Raw genomic sequence first — 18,865 nt, forward strand, 5'->3', positions numbered from 1 at the left:
TGAAAGGCACAGGAGACAAACAACTCGTAAAAAACCGGCGCGCTGCCAAGAAGATAAAGATTGATCTTACCGCGAGAAACAATACAGCACAAGTAACAGTGAGCTGAATGGAGCCATACATAAAAAACCCCGCGCAGAGCACTTAATGTAGGCGGCAGCAACATTTTATGTTTGCGCGGTAGTCACACATTAGCCGGCGCTCATTACGACGCTGACACCAGGACGCAAACGCATAAAATGGAACCGCTCACTCGCACGCACCGACCCCGCCGCCGGCCACTGGCTGGCTGGCGATTAGTTTAATGTCGAAGGTACCGCAGGACTTCCAATATCGCCGGGCAGATTATCTCCGACTCCGAAGCAATCAAAACTTTCCACAACCTATGCTCCGATCTTGCTTCCGATGCTATGTGGGCCAATTGCCATTCGCAGGCTGGCACACAGAAATCGGGGACACAACTTCCATACCGCGGGGTTCCTCCCCGGTTTCCAAATCGGAAAATAACCCAAACATCTATTTACGCTCCCACAAAAACGGCATTAAAAACGGAAAAACAAACGGCAGCCGCATCGACGCATCAATCGACATCAAAACCTTCACTGCGTGGTGCGCATGCCAGGCGCGCTGCTTATGCGTGTCACATATTGGCAATAAAAAGTTTTTTTTTTCTTCCTTCAAACGATTATTTCCATTTGTTGCTGGTGCTGTTGCTGGTCCTCCACCGCCCACACCTGGGGCCCAATCACGGCAGGTGAAGGTAGGTGAAGGTATTTTACAATTTGGGATTTGAAATTCAAATTGTTTCAACTAAACCCAGAAAGTCGGCTTTTCGGCCTTTTTTTTCGGGGTGGTGATGGTGGTGGCCAAGCCGGGGATCCTTCCCGGATCCCGTAACAGCACCCACACGCACCGGGGCGTTTCCGGGGACCGGGCTTCGGATCGTGATGTGTTGGTCGTCGGTTGATCCCAACCGTTACATCGGCGACCATAGAATTGCGGATGATTGGCCACATTGTCAAACGGAACCGAAACCGACACGATTTATTTACAAACACGTCCCCATTTACCCACAGCATTGCCAATTGATGAAATAATTGGTGTCCGGTTTGGCAGAAGGACCCATCGACGGACTGACGGACGGGCTCGATGGAATATGATCAGAAACGGCGCCAATCACCCGAACGGACTGATGGGCTGATGATGCGTACCGGGGCGGCCGATCCCGGAACGCGGGACCGGAAGTGAAATCATGGAATCGACGGCAAGGATTGTCCATTTGAATATACATGTTTGCTTACGTTACGCCGGGTGATAAAGAAATGGATTCCATTTCTTGGCCCCGGGACCGAGCCCGGACGCCCGCCGTGTTGGTCGTCGTCATCATCGGGAGGTTGGCTTTGGCCAGTACTCCCCGGCCCCGGGTACGCGGACCCCATTAGTATTCTGGCTCGGTGCGAGCTTTCGGGCAGCCCATTTGGATGAATCATGGTTATTCATGAGTCCATGAGGTGCGCGCAATGGTTTTTCGGTTGCCAGCGCGCGGCCGTAATTTCCCTACCCGACCGATCGGTGGGAGACTAAAAAGTGACTTGCCCTCCACAGCATTCCCACACATACACAAAGAGCGGGCGGGCGGGCGTGCACAAGACTCGTAAAAATGCGCCGATGATTAGTCACGACTATTAGTTTTCATAGCCGATCGGGAACCGAAACCGACTTCACCCGGAGGCCGAATTTAGAGGCGTGAGCAAACGCGTTTTATGTTTATGTTTCGGGGTGAGCATAAAACGGAGACATATTTCGAGGTTTTCGGGTCGGGGCCCAATTTGGATCGTCTTAAAGTTGGGGCGCAGCAATAAAAAATCACGGTTCCAATGTTGCATCGTGCTCCTCACACTTGCCACATAGTTTCTAGGGGTTCCTTTTTTTGTCCCCGTAATGTAATGCCACCAGTCACCATACTATGTTCTATTTCCGCCCACAAGGGCCGCATTAAATCGCTTTATATGTGGTTCGGCCCATTTAGGGCCGGTCCAGCGAGATCCGGCGTAAGGACAACCGCATCGCTGCTGCGTGGTGTGCTAGGCTTATCCGAGGTCCTATAGAGAGAGCTGATTGCGGTCGATAATTTGATTTGCATGTTATTGTGGGGTGGCTCATCAAATTAAAACTCGCCCTCAAATCTAATGTCCTGTGTCCTCCGTGCTGCCGCCACCGTTGGCGTCATCACTCTACGTATTTGCTCCGCGCACTCGCTCACGCACACCTTTCATTGACGATTTCGAAGGGACCCCGCTGAAGGGAGCAAGCGAGAGCGAGTGATAGACGAGGGCCTGCTACATGTTGCACATGGCTCAGGCCGATGGTGCCCAGATAAGCGCGAAAGTGAGCGTATGATGCAATCCGGATTGTGGAGAACCTGTTGGCAATGGGTTCGGCCCATTGACCACCGCTCCGCAGGTGCCGTGTGTACATCATAGCATCGGTTTCTAAATTTAAAAAAAGGACCCCGAAAAGAAACTACCCCATTTCCGCGCTGCAACTTAATTATTCGCGAAAATATTTGGAAAACCCAGCGTGTCCCAGCGAAAACGGCAAACGTTAGCAAAGCGTTCGCGGATCGCACGGTGACGATGAGGCGCGGGTCGACCGGAGCATAGACACTGCGCCCGTGAAGGACGAGGCGCGCGCACTGGTCCCCGCCTAATTTGCATATAATAATTATTCCAAATTGAAATATTTACATAGAAATCCAATAATTGAATATCCCGGCTAATTTGCATATTTCACCTCCGCGCGCGCGTGTTGGTGGGAAATCATCTGCGAACGGTCTGGGAGTAGGGACACGGGAGTGCAAATAAATAGACATTTGCATTTGCTACATGGTACACACATCACAGCACACAGACACAGACACGACGCTCCTGAAGGGACCTCCGGTTGGGGACACGCTTCTTCTCTCGCTCTCGCTTGGGTGTGCAAATGTTGCTTGTGTTATCCTTCCACGCACACTCACCTGCAGGAATCCCCTCAACAGTTGCCAATCCTCGCGGGAGACTCGAATACCCGCGAGCAGCATAGGCCGCTGAACACCACCCGTAGGTGCCTATTAAATGCTCGCGGCCATCAACCCGATTGTGTTAGCCGGCTGACACATACACACAGTGATCTGCCGAAACCTTGCAGACCGAATCGGTGTGTGGGGTCCTTTCCGTTTATGACACAGGCTGACGCGCGTCGGCCCAGTTGGCCGTGTAATGTTGGTCCGAAATAAAAACGGACATTCGAAAATTTCCATTTACTTTTATTGCACACACCCGGCGTTTGTGTCTGGTGTGCACAACGGTCACACTATTTTAAGAGTGCGGCTCGACGAAGGACGCTGCCTGCTGAATGCTACATCGGCGACGATCGATCGGCCGACGCGATCGTCCGGATCTTGGGGGTCCGATTTGCGTTCCACCTCATTATGGTTGTCATTATAAGTTTATTGCCGAACGGGTCCCTCTTTTTCTAAACGGTTCGCACAAGCCGCAAGAGTACAGTGCGGGTCCGATGTTTAGCAGCAGTATCTTAACAAGGAAAACTAATATGGAAGTTACTGATCAATGAGCAAGAAAATAGGATTGCGTCTTACTAGGGGGCTACACGAAGCGTGAAAACTAGCGTAAAATTAATTTGTAACGTCAAAACGTTTACGCTTCGTGTGGCAGCAAAAATATAAAAACGAAACGTGAAACGTGTTTACGTTCGTGTTTTTGGTCCAAGAAAATAGAAATAGAAGAGAAATTAATTGATTTCTGAATTTTTTTATTTGTTTTTTTCCGATTTTGTTTCTATACCAGCAAATAATAACATAAATTATTCTCTGTTTGTAAGCAAAGCGTATGAAAAAATTAATTACGCTCGGGTTTACGCCTCGCGCGAGCCGTAAACGTTTTGACAGCGCCGCAGCAGTTTGGCATTAATCGTTAATGTCAAAATCATTACGTTACGCTTGATGTAGCCCCACAGTTAGGAAGTATCGGAAACGCCATCAATAGCAATTCCATGCGAAACGTATTTTTTTATTAATCTTCTGCCCTTATTGACCCACGTATTATGTTTATTTCAACAACGTAACATTCTTCATCAGCAGCGCACTGTGCGACGGAGAAAAGGCACCATAAAATTAACAGCGGACAAGCGGTGTGTAAGCATAAATAAGTTCCTGCTCGCACACAGAAACATACAAACACGCAGGCTGAACGTGTGCGACAAATTGCGCAACTCCCGGTCCCGGTTCCCGTTATGTGACATCAATCCAACCTGGCGACGCCCCGGGTGGGGTCGCGTCGAAGATGGGGCGCCCAATGGGTTTACATACTACAATGGTAATCAACATAATCATCCCTCATTATTTTGGCCACTTCCTACCGACCAGCCAGTCAGCCAGTCAGCCAGTCGGGCGGAGGGGTCTCAGCAGCTACTTCCTTCCTGTCACCATCTTTCGGTAAGTAAATATAGGTTCAACGAGCCACACATACACTGGCGCACGCACGGGTGCAATACGGTCGTGCCGGGAATGCTGGCATGTGCAGCCTGCGCGATACCGTTTAACTGTGTTCTGTGACTGCGACCCGAGGCAGGACATTTTACATCAAACTAATGACGTGATGTTTCAATTCGGGCGTGCAAACAACGCGCCCGCGATTACGAATGCATGTGTGCATGTGCAGGACCCGGTCAGGCGCGGTCAATTCACCCAACCGGTGGGTGGGTGGACGGGTTGGTCAAAAGGGGAGGCTCAAAAAATCCCCCACCGCCGCCAAAAGCGCACGCTCCGCCTTTTCGGCCGGAATCACTTGCGCGCATTAAAATTACAATAACTTATGATTGGGTAAATTAAATTCTCGTCTTCATCAGCGCGCCGCCAGCGGCCACAAACGGGTTTCGTCCCTATCCCTGCCGCCAGCACCGTGCGTGCGAAATATTGGGCCACTGTCGCTTCCTCTCTCTCGCTCTCTCCCTTGCGACCTTGCTGCTGCACCCACTCAGTCTCCGTATGTTGGGAGCATAAATTTCGTTGCATTGTTTGCGTATGCCGCGCACACACCACGGGAGGTTCGCGTGGGGAAATTTGGACAGTGCAAAACAAAAAAAAAGCGATACACGCGGTTGGGGCGGTGGTGGTGCCCAAAACTCTCTCTCTCTCTCTCTCTCTCGCTGACTCCCTCTGCTTCTCTCTGTAGTCCCGGTGTTCTGATTGCAAGCTGCGTGCATTGTGCATACCCCGTCTGTCTGTGTTTGTGGCCGCGTCATGCTGTAGGGAGTGGACTGCACGCGGTGCACGTGCGTGCCGCCGTCGTGCGTTCGGTCGCTGAAAGGCGAATTTCAATTGGACAACACGTATGTGAAACCTACCGGCCAACACACTCCGCCACGGGGTGGAAGCCTACTTTTTGTTGACCCGTGCGACGGTCTAGCGGCCCTTTTTCATTCTTTGCGTCAATTTTCGAATGTTTTTCTTCCGTAAATCGGGCGGGGGGTTCGTCGCTTGTTGTGGGTCGCGAAGATGCGTCGATCGCGTCCTCGGTGGCCCAGCGGGGGTCGTGCAACGGTGGTGGTGGTGGTGGATGGGTGGTGCAATAAACCAATCGATCGAAGTCGAGCAAGGGACCGCCAAACATGCCAAAAACACAACCCGCGCGAACAGAGACATGTTCTCCTCTCTCATGCTGGGTGAGCATGGTTTTGGTTCTCTTTTTTTCGGCCATTTGGTTTTTTGCTTCGGATCATCTTGCAACCCGCGCACAAAAAAACTGGGGGGCGACCGAGCTGGACAACATAAACATATTTCGGGCGCGCCAACCGACGGCGACGGTGGCCGCCCGTATTCGATCTCGCGCGCAGCAAATGTTCACAAATCTGTTTGTTGTTGTATGCTGCTGCTTCACATTTTTGCTTTGTTTCTGCTCGGCTCATCGGGTCTCAGCGATGTTGCGCAACGGGGGTAACATTATTTCGTCCCAGCCTGGGCCAAGCGAAGCACCGGGACCGACAGACGAACACCACGCTCGTTTACTATGTTGGCGCCGCGCCGTTTAACTTTGGTTCTTCACTTGTTTGATCCTTTTTTTTGTGCTTCATTTTGGGGCCAGGCACCGGGTTTGCGACTGCGCGCCTGATTGGAATGCGATAGGTTCTCGTTAATCGGTTCGTAGAAGTAATCGGACTACCGGCCGCCGCCACCGCCATGTTGCTGGGGCGTGTGTGGGGTGCTACCGTCGTTGCTCCCGGATCGTCGTCGTCGTCGCTTGGTGTTGATGCTAAATTATTCAAATTATGTTAAATTTATGTTCACCCGCTCGGATTCGAATTTCGCAACCAGCGGCAGCGCAACATGGAGAAACAACATTCCCGGCGTAGTGACCAGACGCGCGCGCGCGTAACACGGGACGGGAAGATTCGAATCGGGCAACTAAAGTGCGGCAGCTGATGAATGCTTTCGGTGGACTGTTATTGTATCATTTGTAAAATAATAAGACCCAACGGTGGACGGCGTGTGGACGGAAGCAACATGTTTGAGTTAACAACATCGATATCGGAGATTAAGAACGTTAATGTGTTTAACGGATACAACACACATTCAAAACAGTGGGAACGTTCCTGCCAGTGATTTAAAAGTATGAACAAAGACGAGGAGACATTTGATCGTTACATATTTCAACATCCGCTTCTGCTGCTTCACGAAAAGAGCAACCTCGTTCCAAGTAATGATATCAAAGTCTCTTTAAAATCAAGGATGTTCATCAAGAACACAGGATTTCCCTTCAGCCTTTCGTTAATAAGCTCACAGCGAAACTGATGTCGGTGTTGCGGACAAAATGCTTCTGAAGCTAAATATATCCTGAAGCTAAATATCTGTTCAGACACAGATAAATAAAATTTGGTAAAAATACCGTTAAACCCTCCGACATTCACTGGAGGGAATGACTGAAAATTAGTTCCACTAACAAACAATATGTTTGAGAGTTTAAGTTAACGAGAGAAGAATTCAATCCCAAGATGAGCTCGACCAACAATTCAATCGGAAAATTAAAAACAGAAAAAACGTACGGCTGTAAAGGCTATATGTTTTAAGGACTCCTTGCCCCAAATTCGTCCTTCGACTCCTTCGTAAGCAAATAAGCGAAAAATTGTCTTCCATACTCCAAATCCCGAAACCCAACACCGGCAGATAATTGGCATGTTACGAAAAAGAAACACAATTTGTGCCTCACACGCATCTCATTACCGTTTGATTGTTGCGTCGTCGCTCGAGATAATGAGGGGAAGGCGAACTATTACGAAACCAAACACTGGGAACCCCCTTCGTGAAGCAGAGCCATGTAGATTTTCGTCTGCAGAAGAGCGGGAGATGCTTGGAGTCCTTTTGCATTCCCAGCATTCCAACCAAGTATAAAGAGTAAACGCTGAAACCTACACGATATGCTGCCATGATACGCCAACATGTCAGGCGGGCGGACGGGTTGTTCAAATGAATTCGAATCTTCGTCGTCGTGCCATACAGTCCCAAAACATGGGACTCGGTAGCGTCCAATACCTGCGCCGGGGTCGCGACCTAGAAATTACCTCCGGATAGAATGTGCCACCTGTGCGGAGGGAAGAGATCCTTAGTTCCGGCGAATCCCTACCGGCACCGTCCGATTCCGGTTCCACTTTCCGCACGCATAACGATGGCGGAGAGTGATGAGCGGCACTAATTATTTGGCGACATCGTTAAAGACTAGAGGACGCTGGTAGGACAGAGATTTCGCCGAGCCAAGCCTTGATGACAACTCTCCCCCGGGCGGCAGCAAGTGGTTTCGAATGTTTACCCTTTATGCTTCTAATTGCGCCATAATCAGACGAACCGCCCGCTGGGGAGGGTAGCACTCTGGACCGGAATTGATCATCACACCAACCAACGAAGAAGCCTTTTCCCCGGTCGCTGAGACCCATCCTGTGCACCGCGCGCCCCGGCTCGCCCTCGCCATGAGGATCCCTACGTCTGAAGACGCGTACGATTGACATCTCAGCCGCTGGGAATAGAGGCCGACAGCGAGCACGATGTATGTACACCGCCCCGTGCATCGTCCCTCCCGTCCCGGATGTGAACATTTTGAATATTAAATGGCTTCATTTGGGATCCGCAAAATTCGCTCATATGCATACATAATTACTCTTCATTGCCCCATAAAGCGGCGGAGCGTAGCGGCGAGGCGAGGGAAGGCACTACATGCTACGTCTTACGAATTGCGCGCCGGAAAAGCGGCCAATTTCTTCGCGTTGGACACCAACATAATATAGCGACGGGGAGGGTAATTTCTCTGCGGACCTGACTGAAGCGGGCTATGGTAAGAGCATTCGACAAATTATTATGACCAGTTGTCATCAACAACTGGACCCCAACGGGGTGGGATTGATTGAAAACGAAGGACGACGACGCTTGTGTTGGTCAAATTGGCAAACAACCGGTTGCTACACACCGTGCTGTTGATAATGATTATTGTTGTGAATTTCTTAACGACACTCTCGCAAGAAGCAGTTTCTAAAGACAACTACTTTGTACGGCAGGTTCTTGTTAGGCCAGTTTGCCGCCGAAATTACACAGTCGAAGGCGCAAAAGTGCTGATGATAAGGACCGATTATCGGCGGCTTACACTCGGACGCGAGCTGAAGCCAATGTTAGACGCAAGAGACTCCGGAAAGGAGCCGTGGACGCAACTGGCAGCTGCACATCTCTAGTTACACTCGGTACATGTGTCCCGTCCCGAATGTCCCAAAAGGCATAAAATAAAGAAAACAAAACTACCCAAAAACCCCTTGCGCCAACCACCGCGCATTAGCGGTACACACGCAGGCCCTGGAAAGCGGAGCAAAGCTGCTGCTAATCGACCCGCTGACGATCATAAACTTGTGCCACAATGTCAGACGCCCGACGATAAGGCCAAAAAGACGGTTCGCAACAATGTGTGGTATGATAATTTTATCACCAACCGATACGACTTAACGGCTGGTGAGCCTATCGTCGGGACCGCTCGTTACGAGAAAGGGCTAATGGTTGTTGGAATATTTTTAGAGTTCATTGAACGAACAAAACGTAGAACGTTCTCCGTTACGTACACCACGACATGCGTGAAATCTGTTTTTGGAACACATTAATTATGGAAAACTCCCAGAACCGGGAAACGGAGCAGTGGGCCAGTAGCTGATACGACCAAAATTACACCCAGAATATCGGAAGGGATCTAAAATGTATCAGTTTGTTTCCGAAACCGGCACATTGTGGTGAGCCTGAAATGTCGCTAGTCGCGCCCTATAAATAGCTACAAATAATGATGGTCCGTTTTGTAAATATAGAAACAACACTTAAGCGCAAACCAATTTTGAAGTAGAAATCATAAAACATACCACATTGTTGATCCGATTGACAGCAAGCGGGGGGCTAAATGTTGCTAAACGTACCTGTAAAGAGAAAACGAAGAGTTGGTTAATAATTTGACGCTTTCAAAACTCTAACAGTTGTGTTACATTCATTGCTTGAATTATTTGAAACAGTGCGGGGTATGTTAACCGGCAGCATATAGTGGGGCGTTTGTTTTATGCCAGCTTGTAACGTGACCACTTGTTGTGAGGAAATATCACACCCGTTGTTTCGAAGGACAATCGCACAGCGTGTGGCAGGATTCGGTGCGTATACGCGAACCCGTGTTGTTAGTCGCCGGAAGGAAAGATTTCACCGAAATCAATTAACCGTAGGAACCGTGAACTCGTTCGACACGAACATTTGTCACGAAGCCTACCGAGCTGGCAGTCTAGGTCCGTTTCTCTAGAGCCGCTTATCGAAAGGGAGCAGAGAGTCAATCTTCATCGTCCATTCATCGTTTCTTAGCCGTTCTTAGCCACCAGCCGGTCGGAATCCCATCCGTTACACTGGTCATGAGTAGGTCCAATTGAAATGCAAATACCCGGGGTCCCCATTATTTGGATTACCAAGCAGCGGGTCAGTTCAGCCGTCGTTGGGTGCGTAAAAGATTGAAACACTGCTCACTTTGGGCGTTTCGACAGCCTTTTGTCAACGCGAGCCGTTACAACTTTCCCGTACTGTAGTGTGACTGTGGATTTTCATACAAAAAATGCACACAAGAGAAAATTGAATAACTTTTCTTTTAAATCATGACCTTCCTTCCTGTGTGCCAGTGTACGCTGCGTGTCGCTTTCTGTCGATCGTAAACCAAAATCATTTGGATTCCCTTTTTTCCCTGTCAACCACCGCCGTTATGTGTGTGCGTGAATGCCATTTAGTATGTGACTGCGCATTAATGAGCTCCGGCGTGCGGGTCGGCTGGCTGGCTGGCCCTGTTATTTATCACTGCCTGAAATCCTGGCGGCAAAATATCAGTGAGATAAAAATCTGTTCGAAAGCTGCGCAAGCTGCACTCGCCATTCGCCGTCTATCGTTTTCTATTCCGTCCGTTAACGCATATGCATATGGGAAGGCAGCAAATATATGGTCTGGCCGGGGGTGGGGGGGCGAGTCTGATCCACTATCTTCCTGGTCGATCATTCGTACGCCAACATGAAATACGATCGTATGCATTCTCGCTCAACAGCAGCCATTGCGAATGTCAACCGATCGAGGATGTCGAATGGGCGCAGCGAGATAAGCTGGCAGCGTGGCGCGTAAGCGGGATACTTGACACACAGCGAGCTCAATTGTTGGGATAATGATGAATTATCGTAAACATTTCTTGCCAGAATTCATTGTAAAAAATGGTCCGAAGTTAATGTGATGGAGTTTAAAAAATCGCGTGGCGCACAATCAAGTAACTCGGCGAAGGCGGAGTTAGAGTTCGGGGCAATCGCTGCGCTGCGAGAGCGAGAGCGAGAGAGCGTCCGCGTGCGTAAGCGAGAGAGACAGAGTAGGCGAACGCGCGCAACTCAACGTAAAATCCAAACACACTCTCACCGCCCGGTAGGCGGAGCCAAATCACCGTCTGAGAGCGCAGTTCGGTGAGCTCTCTCGCGTCTCACGTGCTGTTCTCACGCCAACTCACCAAGCACGGTACGCGCGGTGCAACTGATGCACTTTCTGCACCAAATCCGCGTGGCGCACATACACCGCACATACACAGAGACGGTGCTGCACACGCGACTGTACACTTTGCTCCGTTTGGCGGGGGCCACTACTACTACTACTACGCGGATGCACTTTACTTGCCCGCGCGCGCTGACTCATTTCCGCGACGCCCGGCACCGGATGAGCCGCTTTAGAGCCGTAATTTCAGGGTCCGCCGGCAGGCAGGGCCGGAAAGTCCGATTTTTGCCCCGATTTCACCGCCACCGCCACCACCACGGCAGTGCCACGCAAACAGCGCGCGTACGCTCCATTGCGTGGCTAATCATGTTGTCATCGTGCTCGCGCTTGGAAATCGTTACACTTCATCGGCGGAAAAGGATTTTCAGCCACCGACCGGCACACATACCGGCGACGACGGCGACCTAGTCAGCGGGCCGGCCGGCGGAATGTAAATAACGGTTCGTGCGGTGCGGTTGGTTGAGCGAGCCTTTTGGGAACAATTAGCCAGGGTACTTTCCAGTGCCCAGTACCCCTCCTGGAGGTGGCTTCGTGGGGGCAGCGTCGTGTGGCTGGTGCAATGGCGAACGGACGCGAAATTGAGTGAGCTAAATTTCGGGTTTCGGCTTTAAATTGTTGGCTTCGGTCGCTCCGATGCAATAGAAAGATTAAACATAATGCAGTGGGTTGTGGGTTGAATTAATTATTTCCGCGAATGCTCCTCGATATTAGTAGAATTTTTGAGAAATTCTTAAATATTGAGCGCTTTTTCAACGTCTTTTTATGACCTTCCATCAGAATGATTGTCTCGCTCCAGCTCCATCGAAAGGAGTCAACACGACAATGGGAGATACATAATGGAAGGAGGCTTCCCGATGACGGGCCGCTACAATTCATTTCTTCCTTTCAGCTCATCCCACCCAAACGGGGGTCCCAACGCATAAGGGGTCCGAGCACAGCGGGGCAGCACGGCACGCCGTGAGCACGGGGCCGCGCGACCGGCGAATGTCGTGCGTTGTCATTTCGTAAATTAAATTTTGATATATTGCACAAATTATTAAAAATCGCAAAAGGAGGAAGAGCCTCGCACGGCAAGCGCCAGTGATGCGCGGCGCTGCGCTGAAAGGGAATGAACGCAAAATCGACAGCTCGCGCAGGACACACACGCTATCGCGGGCCAAGAGGTGAAAACGGAGACCGACCGGAGATTCGCACGACGCACGACGACAATCGCTTTCCTGAATCGGCTGCGTGAGAGAGTAAAGTGTCCACTACCAGCCACCTACCGCTTTACCGTTCCCTCGATCGTTCGCCGATCGGGTTGCATCAATTGCACCGCGCGATCCTGCAGCGAGCGAGAACCGTCGGTGCGATGAATGGACCCCGGAGAGCACCAAATCGTGCACCGCCGCGGCCTCTCCAGGTCGGGTTTGCAGATTTGGGGCTGGGTTGTGGGGAAAAAGCGTGTGGCGCGGTACGAGGACAGTTTCTGATAGCGAAATTACTGGCGCATGTTTCTTGCGCGACGTTCTGGCGCAAGCGTAAGTGGCACGGTGGCGGTGGCGGCCGCGGTGCACAAAATGGCGCGAGATGCGAGCGAGATTCGCCAATTATTAATTCAGCCACAAATCTGGCGTAAGGCGCGGTGGTATGTGCAGCGGATTAAATGGAGCGGTCAAGCCAGGAACCTGGTCCACCCCACTCAAAAGGGAAGGAAGGATCCCCACCAAGAGGGAAGGGTGGGGCCAGATAACATAACATTAAATTTAATTTATTACGGACTTAACAGTCCACCAGCGGCGCTCTAGCCTGCCGACAGGAGCAGAGCGCAGTGCCGTAGTGGCCAACACAGAGTGCATATCCTTCTTCTCTCATTCGCTCTCTCCTTCGCTCTCCGGAGTTGGTGTTTCCTGATGAAGACGCAACTCGATCCATTGGTCGGAGTTGAGTCGTTCTCGGAACTTTCTTTTCCGACTAAAGTGGCCCAAACAAAGCTCCAGAGCCTGCTGAGGCCGCGAGGTGTCGAAGGGCGAGGTGTAACGCATGATTAATGCAACCGTAACGAAAGTGAGTAAATTATTTCTCTACACCATCGTCGAACCGATCTCCTATTACCGGGAAAACCTTCGGCACGGGAAAATGTAAACAATCCTAGGCGGCCCCCTCGGCAAACGGCACAATCCTTTGCCTCGGTAGCGGTGGTGAAAAACGAACCGATCGCCGGCCGGAACAACGCCGGCAGCTGGTGGATGTTGGGTGGTACTAAATCAATCCACCGTGCAACAACAGTTCGCGCGGAGCTCGAAAGTGCAGCTCGAGCTCCAGCACCAGCAACAGCAGCAGCAGTAATTGATACTTTGACGAAGGCAGCACCCGAAGCGACCGGAATCGATCGGAATGCCGTAGTGCGTAGCCCTCGGTTGCGAGACCAGGGACCAGGGAGCGCTTCGCGGGGCGACCGAGCGACGAGTACATAAAATTTTATGGCTATCATAATATTTTTGTAAATATGAGCACACCGACGGGGGGTGCACTACCCGCGGTGGTGGTGGTCACTGCAGCAGCAGTCCCGCCGGATGGACCCGTCTAAGGAAGCCGGAGTCCGGCGGCGCAGTCGGCCATTGGTTCGCGTTCGGCGGCGCGCGAAATTTATGACGCTGCGGAAAGTGTAAATTGCGAAAAGATTTGTTCTCAGGAATCTCACCCGTCCTTCCGTCCGCGTCTGTGTGCCGCTGTCCAGCGTCTTTGCCATCCATGTTCTACTCCGTCGTCTTCCTCTCGCTCTCTCTCTCTCTTTCTCGCTCGCTCGCTCGCTCAATAGGGGGGCCAAAAGTTCGCGCCACCGAGCATAAATGAAGACTTGTTGGGGCGCTATTTATCAGCGTGGCGCACGGCGGAATGCGCCGGGTTTTTGTTACATTAAACATCACTGCTTAACACATACAGAGTCCTGGAGCATCCAAAGCCCGAAAGGCTTCTCAATTACAACCCTCGAGAGAAGTCGCAGATGGTGCTGGGGCGCGAAAGGGACCTGAGGGACCATGCGGCACCATGTTTTGTTGTTAATGTTGGCCAATAAATTCCGGAAGCCAGGTAGCTCCATTGCCAGCCGAGTGTCTGGGCCATGGGTACGGAAGGCAGAAACATGGAGGATTACATTTTGGCTGCACCGGGCTGCACCAACAAATGGCATCGAAGTTTGATTTATCATCGGTCCTTTACCAAGGGTCCGGAGTGAAATCACAGTGCCCGACACAAAACGATGCCACAGACCAAACTAGGGAGGTGTTGCTGAGCTTTTGGCTGGGATTGGCATGCGCTCATCCACCATGAGCTGCTGCCTGCGTCTTAAAACGTGGTAACGACCAGACCACGGTCACGAAGACTTCGGACTTCGGTACATTACCTTCTTCGTTTGGGGATCCCACCGAGGGCGGCCGGTCCCAGCTCCGTCAGCTGCGTGTCGGTCTGCATCGGCGTGACGACCCCGGCGGCCGCCGCGGCTGCCGCAGCGGCCGCCGCCGCCTGCTGGTGGCTGTGGCTGCTGACGGCGGCGGCCACCTGCGCCGCACTGGCCCCACCGGGCAGGGGTGGCGGTGGCGGGGGAGGCATGTGGTGCGGCGAGGCGTACGGGTGGTGGCCGAGCAGCGTCGACGGTCCAGGTACATTGTTGAACGAGGTGATGGTCGAGGGCGGCGTCGTCGGCGATCCGCCGTGGTGGTAGGGCGGGTAGGCGGGATGGTGGTGGTGGTGGTGGTGCGCCGGCCCGGCCAGGTACGCATTGCCCGGCGTCGCGTAGTGGGGCGGCGCTTGCGTTCCACCCTGCGCATACGCGTACATCGTGCTTACGTCATAAGGTTCCAGTTTTGCAGTACTTTGGGTCCGGTGCGCTGCGTCCTCGAGAGTCCGCCGATCGAATCCGTCCCGGTCCGTCCGTTTCCGGTCCGCGCTACAGTATGGGGCACGATGCAATCTCTGGCCGCCGTCGTGACTTTCTTCTATTGCTTCAGCGCGAAGGACGACACCCTTCCTTCTGGAGATATCGATGGACCTCTAGTTGCTCATTCCGGTTGTATCCGGTAGGTGGCCTGTCCCGTATACGAGTTCCTCCTCATTTTCCCCCAATCAACGTAGGGTGCGCACCAAATTCACTGTCTTCTCTGTCTCTTTCAACGCTCTAACCGACACAACCTTTTCTTTTTTGTTGCCCGGTCGCCTATTGCTTCGCAAACACTCTGACAGCGGCCTTCCTTCTTTCTGTCACACTCCCCGGAATCTGCGGTGCCAATGGCCACAACGACAACACTACGATGCACTACGATCACAGACGAAACGGATCACAACAGAGCCCTGGGGGGGGCGACTCGGCCCTTCTCAACCTGTGGCCACCAAAACTCCCGTCGGCGTCGGCGCGACCAATGTTGCACCGCCAATAATACTTTTGGCCAACTTTTGACACTTCACCCAACACAGGCACACGTACGTACAATTCACCAGTATTTAACATTCACTTGTTTGCACCAATTTCCACACGGACACTGAGTTGTGGAGATTCGCGTCACTGTCACACTCGTTTTGGCTCCGATGCCGTGCGTGAATCTAAGGATCATTCGAATGAAGGTGGACGGATCAATAAACGTTGGTACGAGCAACAATTTGTCGTCCATTTTCCGGGCGTATTTGTGTGTGACTGTGTCGCACCAATTTTCCCGACCATTCCGAGGGATAAACAGTCTCTTTCGGTTAAGTGGCTTTATAATTGTTTGTGGAAAGCGAATCGAAGATACTTAGCGAGGGAGCTGATTAATCCTGGGACCGGACACCCGATCGTGAAGATTTGGGAAATTGACAAACAAGTGTGATACAAACAGGCTGTTTCATCATGACACATATTATTTATGTTAAATAACTCCCCTATTTGTCAGTCGATTTTGACAAATCAGCCATCAGACGTCAGTATGTGCCGTTCATGGAATAATTTACGGCAAAACAGCGGGCTGAAATTTTAGCCCTCTAAGCCTTGAAAATAATCATTGATTGACTTCTTTTAGTGGGGCTATTTGAAGAGTAAGGTTTGTGCCAGCCAACCGAAAACCATTGAAGACAGAAAGCTAACATCACAGCAGAAATTGCTGTTATTAAGCCCGAAATGGTATCAAAAACAATGAAATATGCCCGAAAAAGCGTCGATTTTTGTGTATCTAATGAAGGTGGTTATGTGATCGAAATTGTAATCGTCAATAAACGGCGTTCTATAGCCAGAAAAAATCTTGTTCACTTTTCAAAATCGACTAACAAATAGCGGAGTTGATGAAACACCGAGTACTAAACATCCATAGCCTTCATAAAAGATTGACGAAAAAAATGTGGTTGTTTAAGGCCCAATATTCACAGGAAACATGAAGTAGCTGTGGTTCTCCCGTAGATTGTTGGTCTGTAAGTCAACACCGGTTCGAACCCGAACAGTGGATTAGCTTGGACATCGTTGGGCCGTTGCTTATAGCCCAAAGCACTAGAACCAATTTCAGTTTTGGGCAAGCTGCACATTGTAGTCATTCTTAACCAACCTGCTAGAAACTCAGTATCATTGCACCCGTTGCTTGTTGCCTATTGGGCCCCCGTTGAGGGTGATGTGTGCCTTGGGTGCCTACCCCAAGGTGTTGCCATTGTTTTTCTTTCATTCCATTTTTCCACCAACAACCCGACAGGCCGAGACACGAAGTTGTTACGGTGCACCAACGATAAACATGTTGGCAACACTTGACCTCCAGAACGCGGGGCAAAACAAAGCACAGCCCAGCCCCGTCACCGTCGGCAGCAGTTTTTGCAGCGTTCCCGGGCGAGGTCTGGTAAAAACAGTTCTGTGCTTCGCTCACATTAAGCCACCGGCTAGCGGCGGCTCTTTCGGCTGAACTTGTCACTTTGCCACCTTCTGCGCCCAGTCCGGTCATAAAACTGGTCGGCCATGGAAAACCGAACACAAACCGAAGGTGGTGCACAACAGACCAACCTCCACCGGCATATGTTGCGGGATTTTCCCACAATAAAAGATCATCCTGCGAGTGTGATCAGGTGAGCATAAAAAGGTGCAGAACGGTTGGCACCCCTCGTTGGCAAAGCTCTGGGAAATTCCGGCGGCAATCGAGCACCGTTACGATCCTCCCCGAAAAAGGACCTTCCACGCTGGACGGCCTTGAATGCCGGTCTACTGGCCGGTCTGTAACTTCAGGCAACACAACCGCGGGCGAAAAACCGAACAGGATCCCTGCAACAGGATCGGCCCTTGCGTCGCCGAGGAAGTCGGCAGTCGAGGTTGACAGTCGACGAGCCTCGCCACTTCACGCCTCAATTGCGCGCGCAGGGCGCTGAATGTATTCAGCTGGCCAGGCGGAAGTGTCAGTGGGACGTTTCAGATCCGGGTGCGTGAACATGTGCGTCGAAGGCCATTCGATTTTCCGTTCGACGGCGGCTGTTGTTAATACATTTAAACCATTTGTTATTTCACCATTGCGCGGGCGATCGCGCGATCTCTGGTCTCCTCCGATGACAAACAGCTTCTCTTTCTCTCTTTCTCTGCCCATTTTTGGCAAAGATTCCCCAGGTGGCCATTTCTTGCCAGCCGCCAAAACTACCGAGGACCTCCTCTCCGGAGGTCCGAGGACGTCCAACCTCACTTTTGCTTTAATTTATGCTGCGGCACATCCATGCTGCAACTTCCGGTGCGCGTTCCGCTCGCTCGGACCCCACAATCCATCCATCAACCGGACCGGACCCGGTCTTGGCATATCCTTCACCGCGACCAGAAGACGCAGGTAGATCGGGGGCACCCGAACCCGAAGGGCAACCTGTATCTCGCCCATCCTTCTCCGTTTGACTTTTACGATGATATGTTTTTAATTGTTTTCACACTTCCTCCCGTCATGCACGAGCACGAGATGGCCGCCGGTGGTCGTGATTTGACTATTTCTTGGCCCCTCTCGCTCTCTCCTACAGACTCTGTTTCGTACCTATTCCCATCCTCTTTGGTGGACCTCCCGTCGGGCGCCCGCTTCTTCTCGGAAGGACACTCTACGGGATCCGGAATTAGCGTAGGAAAAACCTGATGCATCTCGGGCGTTCACGAACGACGAGATAAGCATCGAACGCTCGGAAGCTGGTGCCAGGTGCTAGGTGATCCTCGCCCGATCACCCCCCGTCCGGGGGATGAAATTATTCAGTGAATGCTCACGAATGACAATAGGTCGCGCGGATGGTGACGACGACGACAACGACGATATCTTAATCGCTGGTCAAACATAAATCACCCAACGCTCCGGAGTTGGAACAAAGGGTGCAGCATTTCCAAGGAACAACACATTTCTCCGTTACGCAGTGCATCCCGCGCAGCAGTGACTCTCCACACCATGGGCTGGGGCTAATTATGCGCCGTGCTCATAAGGGCGGAAATGGGAACGGACGCGCAGCAGAAGCGAACCGGACCCGAGCACCTTATGGTACACCCGAGAAGGGGGAAGAAGAAGCAGAGGAAGAAGTGAAGGCTGCGGCACCGTAAGCCACATTCTTCGCGCACAACAGTCACAACATTGCGCCGCGCGCATAAAATGGACCCTTCGGAGCGGAGCGTCCGGTTGCAGCGGGTTCTGTTCTTTGTCTTTCGCGAACGGCTGGACTTTGTCACAGTCGAATGGACGCAGCCCCCGGGTTGATGATGATGATGATCAGTGGGCGCGCGCGCGGCGGCCCACGATTAGCACCGTGGTGCA

General features: G+C 51.7%; 1 protein-coding gene across 1 annotated transcript in view; it reads right to left on the reverse strand.

The window, feature by feature from the left end:
* Nucleotides 1-18,865, reverse strand: part of LOC131211795 (aryl hydrocarbon receptor nuclear translocator homolog) — a 151,855-nt gene that overhangs the window by 111,234 nt on the left and 21,756 nt on the right. The window contains exon 2 of the mRNA XM_058205415.1: nucleotides 9,437-9,490. Coding sequence (XP_058061398.1) covers nucleotides 9,437-9,441 — 5 coding nt within the window. The 5' untranslated portion in view covers nucleotides 9,442-9,490. The remainder of the gene's footprint in view (nucleotides 1-9,436; nucleotides 9,491-18,865) is intronic.

The sequence above is a fragment of the Anopheles bellator genome, chromosome 2 (assembly GCF_943735745.2).
Source record: "Anopheles bellator chromosome 2, idAnoBellAS_SP24_06.2, whole genome shotgun sequence".
Lineage (NCBI taxonomy): Eukaryota > Metazoa > Arthropoda > Insecta > Diptera > Culicidae > Anopheles > Anopheles bellator.